At 49.2% G+C, this 21,048-nt stretch overlaps 2 protein-coding genes across 2 annotated transcripts; both read left to right on the top strand.

Annotated features, from left to right (window-relative positions):
* The first annotated feature begins 250 nt into the window (after positions 1–250).
* Positions 251–3,570, top strand: TMEM35B (transmembrane protein 35B). The gene is made up of 3 exons (XM_075539106.1): positions 251–642; positions 1,819–1,999; positions 2,919–3,570. The coding sequence occupies exons 1-3, from the start codon at positions 547–549 to the stop codon at positions 3,143–3,145; spliced, it is 504 nt and encodes a 167-aa protein (XP_075395221.1). The 5' UTR covers positions 251–546; the 3' UTR covers positions 3,146–3,570.
* Positions 3,571–16,982: 13,412 nt separating this feature from the next.
* Positions 16,983–17,990, top strand: LOC142423257 (platelet-activating factor receptor-like). Its single transcript, XM_075528520.1, has one exon. The coding sequence runs from the start codon at positions 16,983–16,985 to the stop codon at positions 17,988–17,990; it is 1,008 nt and encodes a 335-aa protein (XP_075384635.1).
* Positions 17,991–21,048: the final 3,058 nt, after the last annotated feature.

Raw genomic sequence — 21,048 nt, 5'->3', positions numbered from 1 at the left:
AGGACCTGCGGATTTCAACACTTTCCCTCCTTTTATTTCAGCTGAGAGCAATCAAAGAGAAAATGTGAGTCAGAAAGAGGGAGAAAAGGGCAAATAATTGTATAATGACTAATTACTGAGTCATTACTAATTCTCAAAATGAATTTTCTCATTTAAAAATAACTTTGAGCAAAAAAAACAAACCAAACAAACCCCTTTGAGCTCTGGACCCTGGGCTGGGCCAGTTAACAATCTTTTCCTGAGACACGAGGAAGCATCTCGCCCATTTCCAGATGCAGATTTCTGAAGCCCTTTGATGTCACCGACGTCCCAGAGCGCAGCCCTCGGAGCGGACCGAGGGACCCAGGCTTGTTTGGAAACATAGACACGCCTGTATTCGGCGTGAGCCAGCGGCGCGCGGCGACCTCGTCTGTGAAATGGGGGTGGCCGGCCACGCGCCCTGGCCCGCCTGCGCCCAGCCCCGGCTCTGGGTGCGGGCCTTCGGGCCGGGCGGGGTGCGCGGGGCTGGAAGGACTGCGCGCCCCGAGCGAGCGAGCGAGCGCGGCCATGGCGCGCCTGCTCGCCGCCCTGCGCGTGCTGGTGGGCGGCTTCTTCGTGCTCACCGGGGCGGCCAAGCTCGTGGCCCCGGCGTCCGAGCAGATGGTGAGCGCGGGGCGAGGGGCCTCGGCCGTTAGTCCGCGGAGCTGGAGCGGGGGCCCAGGGGCTGGGGAGAGGACCTGGACCCCAGGCCGGCCGGCGTTTGGGCGGTTTTCCCGACTTCCCGGGCTCTCCCAGGAACCGGCGCCCCCACCCACCTCCGGCAAAATTAGGGCCCCGGGGAGCTTGCGGTGGCGGTGGTGGGGGGGGGAGATGGAGGGAATGGAAAAGGGACTGAATGTACACCTTACTCGCCCCACTTGCCCCTTTTACATTCGTTTGAGGCTTCGGCAGGGGTTGGTGGGGGTGGGGTGTGGGTGTGGGTGGTAATAAACGTAAGGGGGCGTGACCTAAAGGTCGCACAGCCAGTCAGGAGGCGGATCCTAACTGGAAAGTTCCCTTGTCTAGTTCCGGACACGTGGGGAAGCTAGGGTGCCAGCTAGGGGCCCACCTGAAAGAAGCCGGAGTTGGAGACCCCCCGCCAGCCTGTCTCCTGGGCAGGCTCAGTGGTGTGGGTGGTTTGGGGAAGTCCATCATCCCCAGAGCCGCACAGTTTCCCTTGGGAGCGCAGGAGGCAGGGAGAGCCGAGGTGGGGGAGCAGGAAAAGTAGCTCCTCCCACTCCAAAGGTGGTCTTTTGGCCCAGGACGGAGCCTGAGTCAGCAGATGGAATCTCAGAGCCTCCGCAACCCCCTCTGTGACTGCCGCAGTAAGACCCAGAAGCCGGCACAAGAGAGGCTGGGTGGAATCTGCGTAGTCAGCAACAGTCTGCCCTGCCAGCCTCTCCTCCCCATCTCCCAAAACACCCAGGACAGGAGCTTCCAGAGAAGCCAGGCCAGACACAAAGAAAGTAGCTGTTTCCAAGGCCTTGGCATTAGAGAGGGAAAACCCAAGGCCAGTGCCCTTGGGTAGTCACAGCTTTGTAACCTGGTCTGGTGAGCCGCCCAGCTCAGTCCTGCACCATCACCCAGCTGTTCTCACTTGGAGCAGAGCATAAAGCCTGTTTGTGGATTCCAAAGCTCAGCCCCACATGGAGCTCCTTTCCTCCCCAGGCTTGTCTCAGCCCTGGAGCTGCCCTCCATTAGGCGAGGCGAGGTTGAGCGCGCAGGCACGAAATGCCCCAGCAGAGCAGAGGGGCGGTGGGTTGTGGAGTGTGGCTGATGTGCATTCTCTGCTGCCCCTAGAAAGCCCTGTTTGAGCAGTTTGCTGAGGTATTCCCGTTGAAGGGGCTCGGCTACCAGCCAGATCCCTTGAGCTACCAAGCTGCGGTGGGCTGGCTGGAATTGCTGGCTGGGTCGCTGCTGGTCCTGGGCTCCTCGATCCTGCAAGAGATCAGTAATTTGCTTTTGACGCTGCTCATGATTGGTAAGGGGGCAGGAGGGAGGCTGGTCAGCTGGGCAGAGGGAATGGGGTCAAGGGGATGGAGAGACCTGGCTGTTCCCCCTTCCTGTTGCACCCGGCTTTCTGGGGACCAGGAGCATTTACTACTTTACTGCAATTCCATAGTCTTCAGGCTAGGACAGGAGCTTTTCAGACTTAATGGAACACTAATCCATGTCAGCTGCACCATCTACCTCATCAGTTCTACCGGCTGCATATTATTCTGTTGCTGGGATGTCCTGCAACCCCAGAGCCTCCGAACCCACTCTCCCATCCCCCAGCTCCTGGAATGAGGGTATAGAGCAGCAGCTGCCTTTTGACTTATGTGTCCGGCAGGTGGGTGCAGAGAACAGGGGAGCTGGGGGGCCTTGCACAGCAAGGAAAAGAATTCCCCGGAGGCCGGCAGCCAGGCCCAGGCCCCCTCATAGGTGCTCTGCCTTTAGGAAGAAACAGCTGCTGCTTCAAAGGGCAGACAGGTTTAGGCTCTTCAGCTGCATCCCCTGGCTTTGTGTCACTATCACTGCTGCCCCGCCTCCCCAGGCTTTATTTCCATCTCCGGAGCATCTCTCATTTCTAGATCTTTGCCATGGCTCTGCTATTAAACTTTGGGCCGCGTCTTTCCCAATAAATGTAACATGAAGGATCAGGGAGCAATTGTAGCAACACCAAGCTCAACCTATGGGCTGAATTGGTCCTGTTTCTTCCCTGGACAGGACTACTTAGTTCAAGGGACCTCTACGTCCTGGTCTGGGGAGGCCAGAGAGCTGAGCATGGCTGGTTTGTGGGGTGTGGCTTGGAGGTGTGGGAGCCTGTAGCTGGAGTGGGTGACCGAGCTGCAGATCCCAGAGCTCTCAGACCTCCTGGGTGCTTCCAGGGAGCCTCAAGGACTTCACTTTCCATGTAGGGGCTATCTTCACTCTGGTGGCTCTGAATGAGTCACTGAGCACGTACATCCCGGCGCTCGTGTGTTTGAGTCTCCTGATACTGCTGGATGCCTGTCCAGACACACAAGGACGGAGACTGCAGGTGTATTCCACACGGCGACTCTACAACCCTGCCCTCGGGACACCCTGGCCATCCAGTGAGGAACCCACCTTCCTGCCTGGTCCCGCTTCCCCTCGGTCATGTTGACTGTTCCTTGCCGGGGGCACGTGTTGTACTGACTAGCGTGCCTTAGGTCATGGGAAAGTAGGAAAAACATCGCCCAAACTTCAAATCTCACTGCTCCCTCCCCCATCCCCAAACCACTTTTAATTTGCTGGTGTGACTATAATGCTCTGTAATTTTTCTATGTCTTGATACTGGATTTAAAAAAAATGAGATAATATATGTTATTACATTAAAATAGATATCACCATTCTACCTCCTCATTTTTAACAGCTGCATTGTATTCCATTGTAAGGATATACTGTCATGTATGTACCCTTCCCGCCCCCTTCCCGAAACATGTAGGTGGTTTCCAATTCTTTGGATCCATACCCAGCAAACTAAGATGGAACGGATTGCCCTCAAGCCCTCCGTGCCTCAGCAACCCTCAAGGCCAGAGGAGCTGCCCGGTGGAGAGTCCGCGGAAGCAGGCTGCCACGTCTTTCTCCTGTGGAGCAGCTGCTGGGTTTGGTGCTATGACCACTGTGCCACCAAGGCCCCACAGTCAGTCACCGTAACATACTCATATTCCCCCCCCCCTCTAGAAGCAAGAGAGTGCGCGATATGTCCGTTTTAAATGTATATTTGAATCCACATCTGAATTTTCCTTGTTGACTGCCGCAGAATACGAGCACCTGCTATCGCTTTTTTGAGCCGCACAGTGTCCCCCCCCCCCCCCGTTCCTTTTTGTCTGGGTGTTTAGATCTGCAGCCCTAACCCTTGGGCACGTCTTCTTTTCAGGACCCGCAGCGCCCAGCCCCTGGTGGTGAAGCGGGGCTCCCAGTCCTGTGCTACTGGGCCAAACCTGTGGAAGGGAGAGTGTCAGGGAAAGACCCCAGCCTGGAAGTCGTCGCAGAGGGGGCCTTTTGGGATAGGGCTCAGAAGTAGATGGAATCATTCACTCTTAAACATGACATCTTCCCTACCTGACCCTGTGTGACCTTGGGGGGACAGTGAATACGCTGGGGCACCGACTACCATGTCATCAAACATTTTCATCTCCGCTCAGAGGGGTCCTCTTTTGGAAGCATCATGTTCTCCCACAAGGGAAAGGTTTGTATGCAGATGCCTCTGCCACCGACTCCCACCTGCTTTAGGGTGGGAGTAATGGCTTTGGGGTCCCCAGGGGAGTGAAAGAAGGCCTTGTGTCCCTCAATTTCATCTTCACTACGGAATACTCATTCCTGCTCTGCTGCTGACTAGTAGTAACGCTCAGGGCAGTTGCCCAGCCTGGGTTTTGAAGAACATGTTATTTACACAGGATAGCCCCTGCACACAGCAACTGTTATAAAAATGACGGTCTGGCTTTACCGTGGGGTCGATTGCAAGGAGAAGCAGACTCAGCTAAGTGTCAAAACAGCAAAGAGATTTTTCTCTCTTGCTGACATCTAGAGAGAGAATAGCTCCAGGTTCAATATTGATTAATTTGCCTGCTTAACACTGATTAAAAAACAAAAACACCTAGGCTCTTTGGACTTCTACTTTGCTGCTTTCAATTTATTGGCAAGTCCGGACTGCGGTAAAGCATTTGGCTGCTAGCTGCAGGTGAGCGATGCAAACCCACCAGTCGCAGGTGAAAGATGTGGCGGCCCGCTCTTTGCCTGGGCAGTTCTTTGACCTATAGGGTCGCTGTGAATCGGAACCCACCCGATAGCAGTGGGTTTGGTCTTGGTTCTCCGGCTTGCACAATAACTGAACAGCTCCAGACAGCGCGTGTTAAATAACGTACTATTCAAAGATGGAGAGGGGGCAGCTTTCTTCGAAGACTTAGATTCCAAATTTCCCCCACCCCCTATGGGTCATTGGCCAGAATCATGTTACATTTCCATTCCTAGACATTGCCAAGGAGAATGGAATTCCCATGATCCATTTCAGACTAAGACTCACTCCGGTCAGCAAGGAAGATGGGAGGTAGATAATGGTCTCTACCACTTAGCAACTGTGACCTGGGGCAAGTGATAAGTTGCCCCTCATTTGCAAAACAGGTCCAGCAAACACTTCCAGAGCTGCTTTCAGGATTCAGTAAGTGACTATGCTTACAGCAGTGCCAGGCACATTTTAAACCCAAAGCAAACACTGCTGTTATGTCAATTCCAACTCAGCAATATTATAAAAGGGTCCTGACACCCGGTGTTTACAGGAGCAGGCAGCCTCATCTTTCTTCTGCAGAGCGACTGGGTAGCTTTGAACTGCCAACCTGTGGTTAAGCAGCCCACTACCTAACCTGCAGTGCCACCAAGGTTCTTCGGCACATAAATGCTCAGTAACGCTTAATTATGATTAAATATCAATTGCCACAGATGAGTCCAGAGGATTAAGTGCGTGCATGACAGACAAGGTAAGAGCAAAGGTCCGTTGTACTCCAGTACCCACATTTGCCCCTGCCCTAGCTGCCAGAGCTGGGATTGGGTGGGCAGGGCACCCTTTCCTGCTCAACTTGGGGGATCGAGCCAATGTAATTCAATCTACCCAACTTTCCAGAGTTAGCTCTCTACGGACGCATTGTACAGCCCAAAAAAGGAGAACCTTCAGCTCACAGGATCCAAACTGCCCCCTACCTCTTCCAGGGTGCCCCAGCCAGCCTGTCTCCAGCCAGGACTGGAAATAAAGCCTCTCACAACTGGTGTGAGATTGAAGCTTCCTGTTTACTGCTGGGCCTTGGCCTGTAGGCTGATGAGCTTCTGCAAGGCCCTGAGTTTGGCTGTAGGGCCAGGCCAGCAGCTGCAAGAGAGGCAGGGTATTGGAGGGGTGGGCTGGCCAGCCGGTGTGGAGGAGCAGTTAGATTGGCAGCAGCAGGAGTATCTTGAGCCCCGACAGTCCAAGGACAAGCCAGCCTAGGGAAATGGGCCCCTCAAACCATAGCTTAAATCTAGGGCAGTTCAGTACCAAGCCTGTCCTTCCAAATCCCTCCCACCTTGTCCCTCCATAGGCGGAGACCTTCCTGCTCTGTAATGATATTCCCCTTGGGGGTCAGCCCGCTACACCACAAAGCTAACTGACAGTTACCACAGGTGGGCCCCAGTCTCTCCAGCTGTTGAGCCATTCTTCATGCCCTGTCCAGGATTAGCTGACCGATGAAAGGGTCTGGGGAGTTGGGAGTGGGAGGGGATTTGCCCAGTCTCGGGTCCTTAAAGCTGGACCCCTCAGCCGCCTGGAGAAAGCTCCAGCAGCCCGAACAGCGAGAGGTAAGACCTGGTGAGCAAGCGAGGGGGAGATTCAGGGTGGGAACTCAGAGGAGTGAGGGCTGTGACAGAGACAGCCCAACAGGAGGGGAGAAGGGGACACCCAGGATTCCAGAAAGGAGCCTCAGAGTCACAAAAGCAGAAACGCCAATGTCGGTATGTGAGGGATGGAATTCTGGGGCCACCTTGGGGGTGTGGGTATGATACCTCCCCAAATAGGAAAAGGACATTGCTGGTACACACGCCTCTTTCGAGGAGAGTAGATATATGCCCCAATGTCTCTTGTTTTGTTTGCTTGGGGCGTCTGTGTCGCTAATGCATGTGTGTCTGTGTGGGTGTACACATTTATCTGTGCCGCCTGGCAGGGAAGGAGCACACAGCTAAGAGCCTCCCCAGTGTCAGGCACAGCGCTCAGCATTTAATTTATGTTTTCTCATTATCCTCCCAACAACCCTATGAGGTTTGGATTTCTTTTTTTCTTTCGAATTTTATTTTTGTTGTTGAGAATCTACACAGCGGAACACACACCAATGCAACAATTTGTACGCGCGCATTGATGGCATCCACCCAGTTGTACAGCCATTCTCACCCTCCTTGCCTGAGTAGTGCTCTTCATGAACATAATTATACCGGCCAATCGTGGAGCTACTAGCCACAGGGTCAGCAATTCGAACCCACTCACGGCTTTGCAGGAGAAAGGCGAGGCTGCTGCTCCTGTACAGACTTTCAGCCTTGGAGAACTAAAGGGCAGCTCTCTTCTGTCCAGGAGCGTTGCGGAGTCTGAAGCCACTCAGTAGTCAATCTGAGTTTTTTTTTTAAATTTCCCTATAGGACCCCTGGTAGCCCTGGTGGGCAAGTACTAACTGCAAGGCCAGTGTATCAAAACCACCAGCCACTCCCCAGGAGAAAGATGAGGCTGTCTGCTGCTATAAAGAGTTACAGCCTCAGAAGCCCCATACAGCGTTGCTGTGAGTGAGCATGGACTCACTGGTAGTGGATTTGGGTTTTGGGTGTAAAGTTCTCTGAGTCAGGCCTAACAACTCAACACCTGTCAGAGGAAACCAGCCTCTAACAGTAGGCGCAATTATATGATTATAATATATAAAGATCATAATAGAATCATAGAGGATAGGAAAGATAATAAAATAAAGGAGTCAGACACATTTTATAGTAGCATGCTCACCTCAGCCCCTCTTGGTGGTCCACGTGGAGGTGGGAGAAGAGAGAGCATCTTTCCTCTCTTGGGATATGTATAGGTAGCCATAAGACATACGCATATTCAGTAGTTACATACGTCACAAGGTGGGTGGTAACTACATTAAGGTCCCTGAACTTACAGGTGAGGAAACCTAATGTCTGTATTGGGGGAAGGTATGAGGGGGGTTGGGTAATGTGGAGGGAGGAGATAGTAAAAAGGTGTCTGCTTCTATAGGGAGATAAAAATCAACCATGTGCTCACTTTAAGGCAGCACAGCTGTTAGGGGAGAATCTGTGGGAATATTTAAAGCAGGATAATGTACTTGAACGTTAGTTCTAACTTACCAATGGGGTGGCTTTCCTACCGTGGAATACTGGCTTTCCAGATTCCCTCTGTTACAAGTTAGGGAATAGAGTCCTTGTCTATTTCCTTCAGTGTTAGTGTCCCATACCTAACAACAGTGACAAGGTTCAGTCTTGAGCTCCAGTGTTTTTGTTGTTCAGTGACATCATGGTTGCCACTGAGACCCTTTGTACAGCAGAACGAGACCCTGCCTGCCCTGCCCCACCCTCACAGCGATCGCTCTGGTCGAGCTCATTGCTGCCAGCGCTGTGTCAGTCCGTCCCATTGAGGCTCTGCTGCTTTTGGACTGATCCCCTACCAAGCATGATGGCCTTTCCCAGGGATGAGTCCCTCCAGTGGGAAATAGATGAAGTTTTCTACTCCTGTAAAACTTTACAATCTTGGAGGCCCACGGGGGCAGTTCTCCTGTCCCCTACAAGGTCACCAAGAGCCCGAATGGACTTGATGGCAGTGACTTTGAGTTTTTAATTCCTCTTGATAACTTTGGAGCAGATACCCAAAGTACATGAGACTAGATAGCCTTCCTCCTAAGAAGCCTTCTTAGGACAGATGTGTTTGTTCTAGCAGTCCATGGATCCATGGTACTTCCAACATTCTTTGCCCACACCATAATTCAAATGCTTCAGCTTCCTGATTCGTGGTCCAGCCTTCACAGGCATATGAAGCAGCAGATGCACGTCAGTGCACAAAGTATTATCTTTGCTCTTTAAACTTGACAGAGGGCTCATGCAGCAGATCTGCCCAGTGTAATGACGTCCGTTGATACCTTGACTGCTTGGTTCCATAGTGTCGAGTGTGGATCCAGGTCAAATGAAATCTTCGCCAGTTCCATCTTTCCTGTTTATCAGGATGTTTTTACTGCTCTGGTTATGAGGATTTTGATTTCATATAGACAGTTCTTTAAAAAGGCTTGTTTTAAAAATTACTGACGCTAAACTATTGTTTGAAGGAGCCCTGGTGACACTAACAAGTAAGTCTTGGACTGCTTGCTCGCCACAAAGTTGCTTGTGCAAGCCCGGAAAGGTCACCGGCTCTGTCAAGATTGACAACCCTCTACAGCAGGGGTCCTCAGACTTTTTAAACAGGGGGCCAGTTCACTGTCCCTCAGACCCATTGGAGGGCCGGACTATAGTTTTTTTTAAAAAAAAACTATGAACAAATTCCTATGCACACTACACATATCTTATTTTGAAGTAAAAAAACAAATGGGGCAAAAATACCCGGCAGGCCAGATAAATGTCCTCGGTGGGCCGCACATTTGAGGACGCCTGCTCTATAGGGTCACCCATGAGTTGGAATCGATGTGATCACAGTGGGTTTGGTTTTTTGATTTATTGTTTGATTTTACAATTATTTCAGGAGATCGTTTAAGGTTTAAAGAGGATCTCAGGAAAATAGTTTTCAGGGGCCATTCACATTCCATGGCTCTAGAATATTTAGAGTACATGAGAATGTGCTTCAGGCCTCTTCTGTGAAGTCATTGATGAAGATGTTCATTCATGGTAGCTGAGCATCATTTAATTTTTCTGGTTTCATGGCAAAGAAGGCAGTTGGTTCCTGGAGATAATGAACCACACATTCCATATTCTCCTCCTCTTCTTGACTCTACTTCTTCCAATTAGTGCAGGTGAACAGACCAATTGTCTGCGTTGGATACCCACTTCCAAGTTTTTAAGACACTGTGCAGCAAACCAGGAGGTAGAACAGAAGCACTAAAGAAAACATGTATTAGGTCAATTAACTGGGATGTCCCATGAATTCATGTCCCTAAACCTCCAAACCAAGGGACCAAATCCCATAAGATGTTTGGTTATACACAAACACTCATTCTTATTTATTTCAACAAATTTTATGTTATCATTTTAACTTCTCCTACTTAAAACATTGTTTTATTAGGGGCCCATACAACTCTTTTCACAATCCATACATACATCAATTGTGTAAAGCACATTTATACATTCATTGCCCTCATCGTTCTCAAAACATTTGCTCTCCATCTAAACCTCTAGTATCAGCTCCTCATTTTCCCCTCCCATCTCACTCCCCCCTCCCTCATGAACCCTTGATAATTTATAAATTATTATTTTGTCATATCTTGCCCTGTCCGATGTCTCCCTTCACCCACTTCTCTGTTGTCTGTCCCCCAAGGAGGAGGTCACATGTAGATCCTTGTAATTGGTTCTCCCTTTCCAACCCACCCTCCCTCTACGCTCCCAGTATGGCCACTCACACCACTGGTCTTGAAGGGATCATCCGCTCTGGATTCCCTGTGTTTCCAGTTCCTATCTGTACCATACCAGTGTACATTCTCTGGTCTAGTCATATTTGTAAGGTAGAATTGGGATCATGATAGTGGGGTAGGAGGAAGCATTTAAGAATTAGAGGAAAGTTGTATGTTTCATCATTGCTACATCACACCCTGACTGGTTCGTCTCCTCCCCAAGACCCTTCTGTAAGGGGATGTCCAGTGGCCTACAAATGGGCTTTGGGTCTCCACTCTGCACTCCCCAATTCATTCACTATGGTAAGACTTTTTGTTTTGATGATGCCTGATACCTGATCCCTTCAACACCTCGTGATTGCACAGGCTGGTGGGCTTCCATATGGGCTTTGTTGCTTCTGAGCTAGATGGCTGCTTCTTTACCTTCAAGCCTTTAAGACCCAGATGCTATATCTTTTGATAGCCAGGCACCTTCAGCTCTCTTTACCACATTTGCTTATTCATCTGCTTTGTTGTCAGTGGTTGTATCAGGAAGGTGAGCATCATAGAATGCCAATTTAATAGAAGAAAGTATTCTTGTATTGAGGGAGTACTTGAGTGAAGCCCAATGTCCTTCTGCTACCTTAATACTAAACCTATAAATATATGCACATAGATCTATTTCCCCATCCTCATATATAAATATATTTGCATATGTACATGCCTTTATTTAGACCTTTATAAATGCCCTTTGCCTCCTAGCTCTTTCCTCTATTTTCTTTGACTTTCCTCCTGTCCCACTATCATGCTCAGTCTTCATTTGGGTTTCAGTAATTCCTCTTGGCTGCATTACCCTTGATCACACCTTACCAGGCCTCCTACTCCCTCCTCACCACCAATTTGGATCACTTGCTGTTCCCTTGTCCCTGGGTTTGTTAACACTACTACCTGCCCCCCACCTCCCCTTCTCCCATGTTCCCCCAGAACTGTCGGTCTGTTGTTTTCTCCTCCAGATTGTTCATCCAACCTATCTTATTTAGACAGACATGGGGAGATAATAACATGCACAAAAACAAGACAGAGCAAAACCAAGCAATAATATACAACAAAACAACAACTACAAACCAATGACAAAAAACAAAACAAAACACAACAAGAAAGAACAGCTTATAGTTAGTTCAAGGACTGTTTGTTGGCCTTTATGATTGTTTTCCAGTCCAGTCTGTTGGGGCACCATGCCTGGTCCCAAAGTCCACCTTCAGCATTCCCTGGGAACCTCGCTGCTCCATTCCCTTGCTGTTCTGTTGTACCTCCTTGATATTTTGCCTCTGTGTGGCGGGATCAGATCGGGCATAATTCCCACACTGTGTCTCCGGTGTTGTCCCCTGTAGGTCAGTGAGGGGCGTCATGTCTTATAGTGGGGCTGGCCATATGGTCCTTTCTGTGGACCAACTGCTCTACTGGGGAACATTGTCCTCAAGGCCTGGTGGACCAGGATGTGCTTCTCCTCCCCCTTCCTCTGCTCCCGTGTGCTCTGATCAGACATGTCCCTCTTCTGGAGCTGCAGATTCAATGCCGTCCTCTGAAATAAATTCTTCTGGGGGGAGAGGCAGGTGTCCACGTAGTAGTTGGGTTGGGCCTGGCCTCTTACTTCAGCTTTTTACAGATACCATTGATATCGATTACAACCCTAGTCCCGATCAGTGTGTCCACCCCCACCCTCCTATAGGCACCCCCTCCCATCACTGTTAACCCTTCTCATAACTCTACCCCACCTCCAATTCTGGTAACCACTAGTAAATTTTGGTTTCTCTATATATGCCTTTTCTTTTTTATATAAATGAGGGCACACTGGTTTTGTCCTGTTGTGACTGGTTTCTTTCACTCAGCGTAATGTCTCCAGGCTCCACCCACACTGTAGCATCATCAGGACTGCATTTCTACCGGCTGCGTAGCACTCCATTGTATGTGTGTGTCACCTTTAGCTCATTCATCTATTGATGCTCATGTATGTTTTTTTCTACCTTTGGGCTATTAGAACAGTACTTCAATGAACATCTCTTTTTTAGTCTTTTGAGTATATACATAGGAGTGGAATTGCTGGGTCCAGTCAATGGTAATTGTTTTAGTTTATTGTATTTTCCCAAACAGCTCACCGTTTTCCACAACAGCGGTACCATTTTGCATTTCCACTGACAATGGACAAGAGTTCCAGTTTTCCCATATCCTTGTCAACACTGCTGTTGTCTGTGTTTACACGCAGCCATCCGAGAGCGAGTGAGCTAGCACCACATTTTGATTTACTTTTGCATTTCCGGCAGTTAGTGATTCTGAGTGTTTTTATGTGTTTGGTGGCCATTTGTATGTGATTTTTGGCTAAATGTTCTTCATATCCTTTGCCCATTTTGTGATGTTTTTTGTCTTTTATGTTGTCCTAGTTTTACATATACTTGGGTAATTAGATTCTCATCAGACATATGATTTTCAAAGATATTTGGAAAGATAGTTAGAAGGCACTTGATACCTTCTCTTTTCACATTTTTGCTACAGTACCTAGATCAACAATTAAAACAAATGAAATCCCACTTATTTTGTCTTTTGCTATTTTTACTTTTGTAATTATAGTAGATAATCCATTTTGAGAGGTAGACCTGACAGCATTGCTTGCTCTTCTAAGCATTTTATGGTTTTAGTTTGCACACTACCCTCCTTAATTCATTTAAAATATGTTTTTGGTAAGGCATGGATCTTGTTTCATTTTTCTGCAGGTAGAAATCCATTTTCTCCAGCACTTTCTTTCCCTATTGAATGGACTCAGCACCATAAAAAACAATTAGCCTCGATATGTGAGTTTGTTTCTGGCCTCTTGATGACATTTCACTGGTCTCTGTATGTACTGGCACCAGGCTGTTTTGATTACTGTAGATGCATAAACTCCAAAGAAAGACAAGCTCACTGCCATCAAGTTGATGCTGACTCATAGTGACCCAATAGGACAGGGCAGAACTGCCGCTGTGAGTTACAGAGACTGTCACTCTTTACGGGAGTAGAAAGCCCATCTTTCTCCCGAGGAGGAAGCTCCATCCTTCTCTCCTGGTTTCAAACTGCAGGCCTGGTGGATCACAGCCGAACATGTAACCACTACGCACCAGGGCTATCTAGTGTGTCTTAAAATCAGAACGTGTGAGTCCTCCAACTTCGTTTTTCTCTTTCAACACTGTGTTAGTCACAGGGAGCTTCTTGTTATTCCATATACGGTTAAGGACAGCTTTTTCTATTTCTACCAAGAAGCTGTTGGGATTTTGACCAGGATTGTGCCGACTCTGTAGACCACTGAGAAAATGTTATAGGGACCATCTGACCTCCTCCATCTACACAAGGGAGAAGGAGACCACCTCTCCATGCCAGCCCAAGGCTCAGAAAACATTAAGGATACTGTCCTTTGTCTGCAACAGTGCCTCTTCTTAATCACGCCAGCAGCCACAAGTCTTTCTCTGGGCTTTAGTTTCTCAGCTACACAACCCCTTGGCTTCTGCTCTGCTGGGGCAAGTGTTAGAAATTTCCTTTAGTGCTGATAAATGTCCAAAGGGCATCCTGCTCTGTACGCCAGATTCCTGCTCATAGGCACTCAGTTTGACTTGTTCGGTGGGCCACAAAGCCTGCCTGTCTCACAGTCTCTTGGTCTCTGTGCAGCAGTTCCGCTGCTCTGGTGCCTGATGGCCTCTATTGCCTCCACTACTTCATGGTCCTGGGAATTTTCTCTGCTCCTGATCCTGAGATGGATCTCTTATACACAGAGGAGTGGTAAAATGGATTAATCATTGAGATAGAGTCCCCAACACCTTATGTACATGGTCCCACCTAGTAATTTGGCGGGAGTTACAGACAAAAAGATAGAAGGGCCATATGTAAACAATATCTCTTCACCACTATCACGTTGGTTGTATTAACATCTAAAGCATATCAAGTCTCCCAATCCATGAATATGGATCTTCCTTCCATTTATTTAAGTCTTAATGTTTTTCAGCAGTGTTTTATAGGTTTTATTTTTTGTTAAATCATTCATAATTCTGGTTAGTTTTTTTCCCCCTAGAGATTTCATTCTCTTATATGCTATTGTAAATGGAATTGTTTCCCTTTTTGATTTTTCCTTGCTGAGATATAAAAACTCAACAGATGTTTGTTTGTTGACCTTGTACCCTGAAACTTTGCTACAATTTTCAGCTCTAGAAATTTTCTATGTGTAGGCATTTTCCATGTGTAGGATCATAACATGTGCAAAGAGAGATATTTTACTTCTTTGCCAATCTGGGTGCCTTTTATACCTTTTCTTGTCTGGTAGCTCTCGTTCCATTGGGGTTCCCATGGCTACTTTGGGGGAAGTAGATTGCTAGGCCTTTCTCACAAGGTGTCTCTGGGTAGACATGAACCCCCAGACTTTTGGCTAGGAGACATGTATCTGCTCAAGCTAGAGATATGTCCAAGATAAATTGTGGTGTGAATTGGGAGGAGCCAGCCCCCCACCACTAATCATGGGTTCAGTAAGCACAATTGTATAGTTGAGATATATGCATATTATATTAAAGTCATCGAGAGCATGAGAGATAGAAATAATGGAGTCAGACACACTTCATGGTAGCATTGCTCATCTCAGCCCCGCTTGGTGGTGCACATGGAGAGAGGGGGAAGGGAAGGAGGGCAAGGGAACAAGGGAGTGAGGATGGGAGAGGAGAGGAGGAGCCCAGCGAGAGGGGCTCGAGGAGAGATCTCTAGATCCCCAGGCCTATATACCTTGGGGGCATGCAAGCCCACTAATTACAGGTAAAGACATACATCACAGGAAGGGGCTGTGTTGTAGGTTATCCAGCAATGAGAGGGGGGTGATCTAGGGACATTCACGCAATAGGAAAAGGAGGGATTGGGGCTATACATGTGACAAGATGGGTGGATCCTAGATTTAGGATGGCAGCTTAGCTTTGACCTGTTCTCTGGATCTCCAGAGGAACCATTATCAGTAGGGTGTAACCAAGCTAATGGTTGCAAGCTTCAGGGAGAAATAGTCCATTGTCCCCAGCAGCAGGGAGCAGGCCCACCCCTGTGGTGGGAGAGACAGCAGTCTGGCAGCCACTACCTTCAGGGAAGATGTCTGTAAGCATCTGACCTCCCCCCACAATAAATCTCTTGTATAGAGAATATATTTGGATCAGTTTCTAAAAAGTCCATTCTGCCACCCTCTGCCTTTTGATGGGAGCATTTAGCTCATTTTTATGTTTAGTTCATTATCTGTACCACCCAGGGACTCAGAAAATTGTGACTTCTCTCGTTAGTTCTTCCATGATTCATTGGTAGTTTCATAGTGTTTTGTTTATTTTCCATGTGTGTGCTAAGTTTTTTTTTGTTATTGATTTCCAGTTTTACTACATTGTAGTCAGAAAAAAAAATACTGGCATGATTCAATCTTTTCAAATCTATCAAGACTTGGTTTGTGACCTAAAATGTGGTTTACCCTGGAGAATGAGCCATGTGCACTAGAGCAGAATATGTATTATGGTCTTTGGGACAGTGTTCTATGTATTTATTAAATCTAGTTGGTTTATAGTGTCATTTGGGTCCTCTGTTTCCTTCTCGATCTTCTTTCCAATATTGAGTCTCATGTACTAAATTACTCCATGTACTGAATTACTCCAATTACTGAATTACTCCAATTACTATTGTAGCACTATCTCTCAAAGTCGATCAATATTTGCCTTATATCTTTAGGTGCTCTGATGTTGGGTGCAAATATATTTATGGTTGGTAAATCTTCTTGGTTAATTTACTCTGTTACTATATTATGTCCATCTTTATCTCTCTTGACAGATTTTGCCTTAACGTCTACTTTGTCTGATATTAAGATTGCCACCCCAGCTCTCTGGTTATTATTTGCATGGACTATTTCCACCCATACTTTTATACTCAGCCAATTTGAGCCTTGTATAGAGCATATAGTTGGATCATTTAAAATGAAATCCATCTGCCACTCCCTGCCTTTTGATGAAAGCATTTAGTCTATTTCCAAATACTCACTGATGTAGGTCTTTTAATCTCCATCTTACCGCGGAGAAGACAGGCTCAGTGAAGCTCAGTAATTTGCATAAGGTCTCATGGCAAATAAATGTGCTGTCTCTAAGGCTCTTCAGGTTCCTGGGTTTATTCTCTGTGTGCTTTGCTTTCCAAACTCTAAGATCCAGGCTTCTTTGTGGCCATAAGGTGAGGAAGAAGGAAAGAGGCCGGAAGGCCTGGGAATTGTGGTATTGTTTCAGACATGCCCAGGATGCTCCAGGCAAGCATTGGTCACCTCTGGAGGGGAGAATCAGAACTTCACCAAGGCAGGCCCCAGATCACTATTCGTGGGCCTGCCCTCTGGTTCCTTGCTTCATAAGACTCTTCCTCCATCTGTGTATTTCTCCCTTATTCACTGATCTGGGCGGCAAGGGAGAGGGGGGTGGTTGGGCTCTTTCTGGGAAGGACCTTTCCTTTATATCCTGCCTGGTCAGCTCAGCTCTGTATCCCCACCTATGTGAACTATTCCCCCATCTCTGAAGGGCACCCCATCCTCTCCGTCACTGAAGCGGGAAATTTCCAGGCTGATCTGGCCTGCTGCCTCTTCCTCATTGCTGACAGGTTGTCACCAAGCCCATTCTACTTCAAACGACTCCTCCCCTCCTCTTCACCCCAGCAGCTGCTGGCCTAGTTCTGTCTCCATCCCCTGCCACATGGGCTTCCTCACGTCTAATCCCCTCCCAGCAAGGCCTGAAGAAGAGGAAGGTTGGAGTCAGGGAGGGGAAATGCTGCCACCCTCCAGTGACCCCTTTTCCTCTCCCCAGGTCAAGGTCAGGGATGAACAGCAGCGCTGGGGACCGGGGTACTGGCGGCTGCAGCCCCTGGGATGACCCGGCTCGCTTCATCGTGGTGCCTGCGGCCTACAGCCTGGCGCTGGGCCTGGGGCTGCCCGCCAACGTGGCCGCCCTGGCGGTGTTCGTCCGCAGCGGCGGGCGCCTGGGCCAGGCCCTGCGTCTGTACCTGCTCAACCTGGCCCTGGCCGACGTGCTCTTCACGCTCACGCTGCCGCTGTGGCTCACCTACTACCTGGGCCCGGCCCACTGGCCCTTCCCGGAGGCCGCCTGCCGCGCCGCGGGCGCCGCCTACTACGCGGCCACCTACGCGGCCGTGGCCTTCGCGGCGCTCATCAGCGTGTGCCGCTGCGGCTCCGTGCGCGGCCCGGGCCCGAGCGCGGCCGCCTGCCCCGCGCTGCGCCGCCGCGGGCCCGCCCGGGCCGCCTGCGCCGCCGCCTGGCTGGCGGGCCTGGCCTGCGCGGCGCCCGCGCTCAGCGCCCCGCACGCGCTGCGGCCCGGGCCCGGCGGCTCGGCTCGCTGCCTGGAGCCCGGCGGGGCGCGCGCCGGCCTGGCCTACGCCGCCGTGGCCTTCTTCGCCGCCGCCTTCCTGCTGGTGCTCGCCGCCTACGTGAGCCTGGCGCGGGCGCTCGCCGCCCCCGCCGGCCCCGGGCCGGCCCCCGCGGGCCCGCACCGGCGCGCCGCCAGGACCATGGTGCTGGGGCTCTTCCTGGTCTTCGCCCTCTGCCTGGCGCCCTACCACCTGCTGCTGGCGCCCTGGGTGGCTGGGCAGGAGGGCGCCGCGGGCGGCGGCTGCCGGGCCGCCTCCACGCTCGACGTCCTGCACACGCTCAGCCTGGCGCTGCTGAGCCTCAACAGCTGCCTGGACCCCCTCGTTTACTGCTTCTCCGTGCGCCGCTTCCGCCAGGACTGCTGGGCGCTCAGCTGCCGCCCCGGCTGGGGAGGTCACGGCCACGGCCACGGCGCCCCCGGGGCCTCCTGCGGCTCCTCCTAGAGCAGGCCCGCCACGCCTACCGGGCACCTGTCTGCCGGCGGGGCGGTGGGAGGGACTCCACTCCAGACGGACGCAAGCAGTCTCCAGGGTCATCCGTGGACACGGGTTAAAAGCATTCTTGGCAACCTGGATGGTCCCTGGGCCTAGTCAACTTTTGGATACAAGTCAGCCCTGGGGACAAAAACCAAACTTTGGTGACCCGAATCTGGCTCCTCCTGCCTGCCCTCCAGCCTCAGGCTCACCGTCAGCGCTTGTTCCTCCTCAGTCCTGGACCTTCCCCGTTTCCCACTCTCTGCACCTGACTTTTCTATCCCGCGGAATTCTCATTTCCTCAAAGTAACTCTGTAGGGAAGACGTTCGCGACTGCACAGGATCAGGTCTGACTGGTTGCTCGTTTCCCGATTGTAGCCACACAAGGAAAGGGACAATTCGTTGCTTTTTTCTCACTTGACAGAATTTTGTTTCTTTGCTTACTTTCTGATCCGTATGAAATTGCCGTTTTTGTTGATCCCTAAGGATTGAATATGGGTCATTTTATTTTCGTCCGTTTCCACTCAGTAAATTCCATGGCTGTTTTGTTTGCCCCTGTATCCCCTGTGTTGGCATTGTGCCTTGAAGAATATATTACACTAATGACCGAGGTTCAAATCTCATTAGCTTAACATTCTGAACTACTCACTCAGATATTCTAGTCTTTGATAGATTTTCCTGAAGTGTTTCTGGGATTCCTCAAGCTTATCTTACGCCACCATGTTCCTGATCCAGTCCTAATGATTGCTTCTGTTTGCTCCGTGACCGTGACTCTTCTCTGCCATCACCTCCACTATGCCAAGACCACTGTGCCAAGGCTTGGTGGCAACCAAGCTGGAGATCCCTCCTGCTATTAACTTGGACAAAGATCAGCCAGACTTGCTGCGTCAGTGGAGCTGAAATTCTGTGACAAGGTGCCAATCCCTGCCAAACGCTCTGGCTCAGGTTGCTTTCCCTCCTCTTGTCTTTGATGACTCCACATACTGCTTCAGCGGGAACGGAGCCACTCCTTTCTCCCAGCTGTGATACTGGGCCTACAGCAGGATTGCTCCGGTCTTCAGGAGTTAGAGCTCAATAAATGAAGAAACAAGTGCATGTTACCAGTTTGTCTAAGGCAGGAAAAGTGCGTCATCAGCCAGTGATAAAACTGATAACTTATTTCTTTCCCTTTTGATAATGCATAGGCTATTGGTCCCCTATCCCTTCTTTAAAAAATTTAAAAATGTTTTTAAAAATCATATATGGTCATGAAAATAAACTCAAAGCAGTCTAGAAGGTAAAATAGAAAGCAAAGGATTCCGAGTGGTAGCCACTGTCCATAGTTTCTTAAGTATCTTCTGATATTTTCCATTGCAGTACAATACATACATATCAAATCTTTCAAAACCAAAACCCACAAATGCAATGGAATTATAAGACTCTTCTCCAATTTTCTTTTCTCATTTAATATATGGTATACAGCTTTCCATATTGGCATGTATACATCTACCTCATTCTTTTTAATAGACAAAGAATATCTGCTCCACTCCATCTTGTTTCCATTCTTTTACTTTTGTAAACAATGCTGCAGTGAATGTCTGTAAGCCTTTTTATACTTGTAAATCAGTACATTAAATTTCTGGCAAAATAAAGTCTGTGTCAAAGAGTATGTGTACGTACTTAAAAACTTAAATTATATCACCAAATTGCCGGTGAAAAGGTGTTATACCAATCACACAGCTCTCAACAGCATGTTGTGTGCTGTTGAGTCGATTCTGACTCAGCAATCCTATAAAACAGAGCATAACTGCTCCATAGGGTCTCCTAAGCCGAAATGTTGACGGATGCAGATCACCATGGAGCAACTGGTGGGTTTGAACTGCCGACCTTTGGGTTAGCAGTTGAGTGCTGAATCATTGTGCCACCAGGATCCTTCAACCATGTGTAATGGTCCCTATTTCCCATACCCTTGCTCACTATTTTTGGATTTTATAACATGCCCCTTCTTTAATCTGAATTTTTGTTGTCCCCCAGCTCCCCTAGATGTTCGAATCCTTTTGCACATCCATTGCGACTATGGTTAGTTTTTAAAAACACGAATCTCTATTTGAAACTTGGTGAGACGAGAATAGGAAGAAAAGGACTTCTACTGAAGGTCTCAACCAGCCAAATCTTAGTCTATCTTGTGGAGATTAAACAAGAGTCCAACTGAGAGCCCAAATGCTTGCTATAGGTCCACAGTCATTGTCAACGTGTCAGATCTCTGCCCTTTTTGGGAATCGGGTTGGCTCATCCCATGCAGCACTGACCAACGTCTTAACTCCTGGCCAGGAGGCACCTGGGGCCTCACCGAGAAGGCATTTGCACTGGTGGAGTGAATTGCCCGGCACGTAAGGCCTTCTGGGTATCACCCAGTGTTTGCACTGTAGCCAACGGAACCCGGGGAGGGTACATTCGACGCTGCTCAAATAAAAATGGCCCTGTGGCCAGATCCACTCCTGTGGTCTTGTACTCGCTTGATTTTGATGCTACTTTCCCCATAAACCAGTCAGTTACCTTTGGGGGATGACTGCTTTAGTCTTCTGTATCTGACCTTGAGGGAGAAAAAGAACTTAAGTGTGCTGCCACTGGGTGGTCAGAGGGGAGGGAGAGAAATCATCTGTCTGGGCTTACAGTATATGGGGATCCCCACTCCTCTTGTCTTGTTCACTCCGGAAACAAACATCCTGGAATGAGACCGCAGAAGCAAAGAGCCAGAGGGTGGAGAGAAGGCAGCTTGTCTGGTTCTGCCAATCCTTTTGGACTGATCCATCATCCACCTCCAATGCAGGTAATAAAGCAGTCTGGTTGGTCCTTCACAAGAGCCAGATTCTTCTTTCTTCCAAGATTCAGGGAAAAGGTACCCGCCAGCCTTTTCAGCAGCTACCAGTGAGAACGGCCTCGTCTCCACCTCCTTCTTATGGTGTTAAAACACATAACATAATGACTCTGGTTCCTGCGTACATCACGTGGATAAGAGTAGAACTCTCCTCCGTGGGGTTTTCAATGG

This window comes from Tenrec ecaudatus, chromosome 1, assembly GCF_050624435.1.
Source record: "Tenrec ecaudatus isolate mTenEca1 chromosome 1, mTenEca1.hap1, whole genome shotgun sequence".
Lineage (NCBI taxonomy): Eukaryota > Metazoa > Chordata > Mammalia > Afrosoricida > Tenrecidae > Tenrec > Tenrec ecaudatus.
Note: the sequence above shows the minus strand (reverse complement) of the source record. Positions and strands in the feature narration are given on the sequence as shown.

Coding starts and splice junctions, on each gene's coding strand:
- LOC142423257 (XM_075528520.1), top strand. CDS start 16,983: ATGAACAGCAGCGCTGGGGACCGGGGTACTGGCGGCTGCAGCCCCTGG.
- TMEM35B (XM_075539106.1), top strand. CDS start 547: ATGGCGCGCCTGCTCGCCGCCCTGCGCGTGCTGGTGGGCGGCTTCTTC. Junction 643..1,818: donor CCCCGGCGTCCGAGCAGATG/GTGAGCGCGGGG, acceptor TGCTGCCCCTAG/AAAGCCCTGTTTGAGCAGTT. Junction 2,000..2,918: donor TTTGACGCTGCTCATGATTG/GTAAGGGGGCAG, acceptor CTTTCCATGTAG/GGGCTATCTTCACTCTGGTG.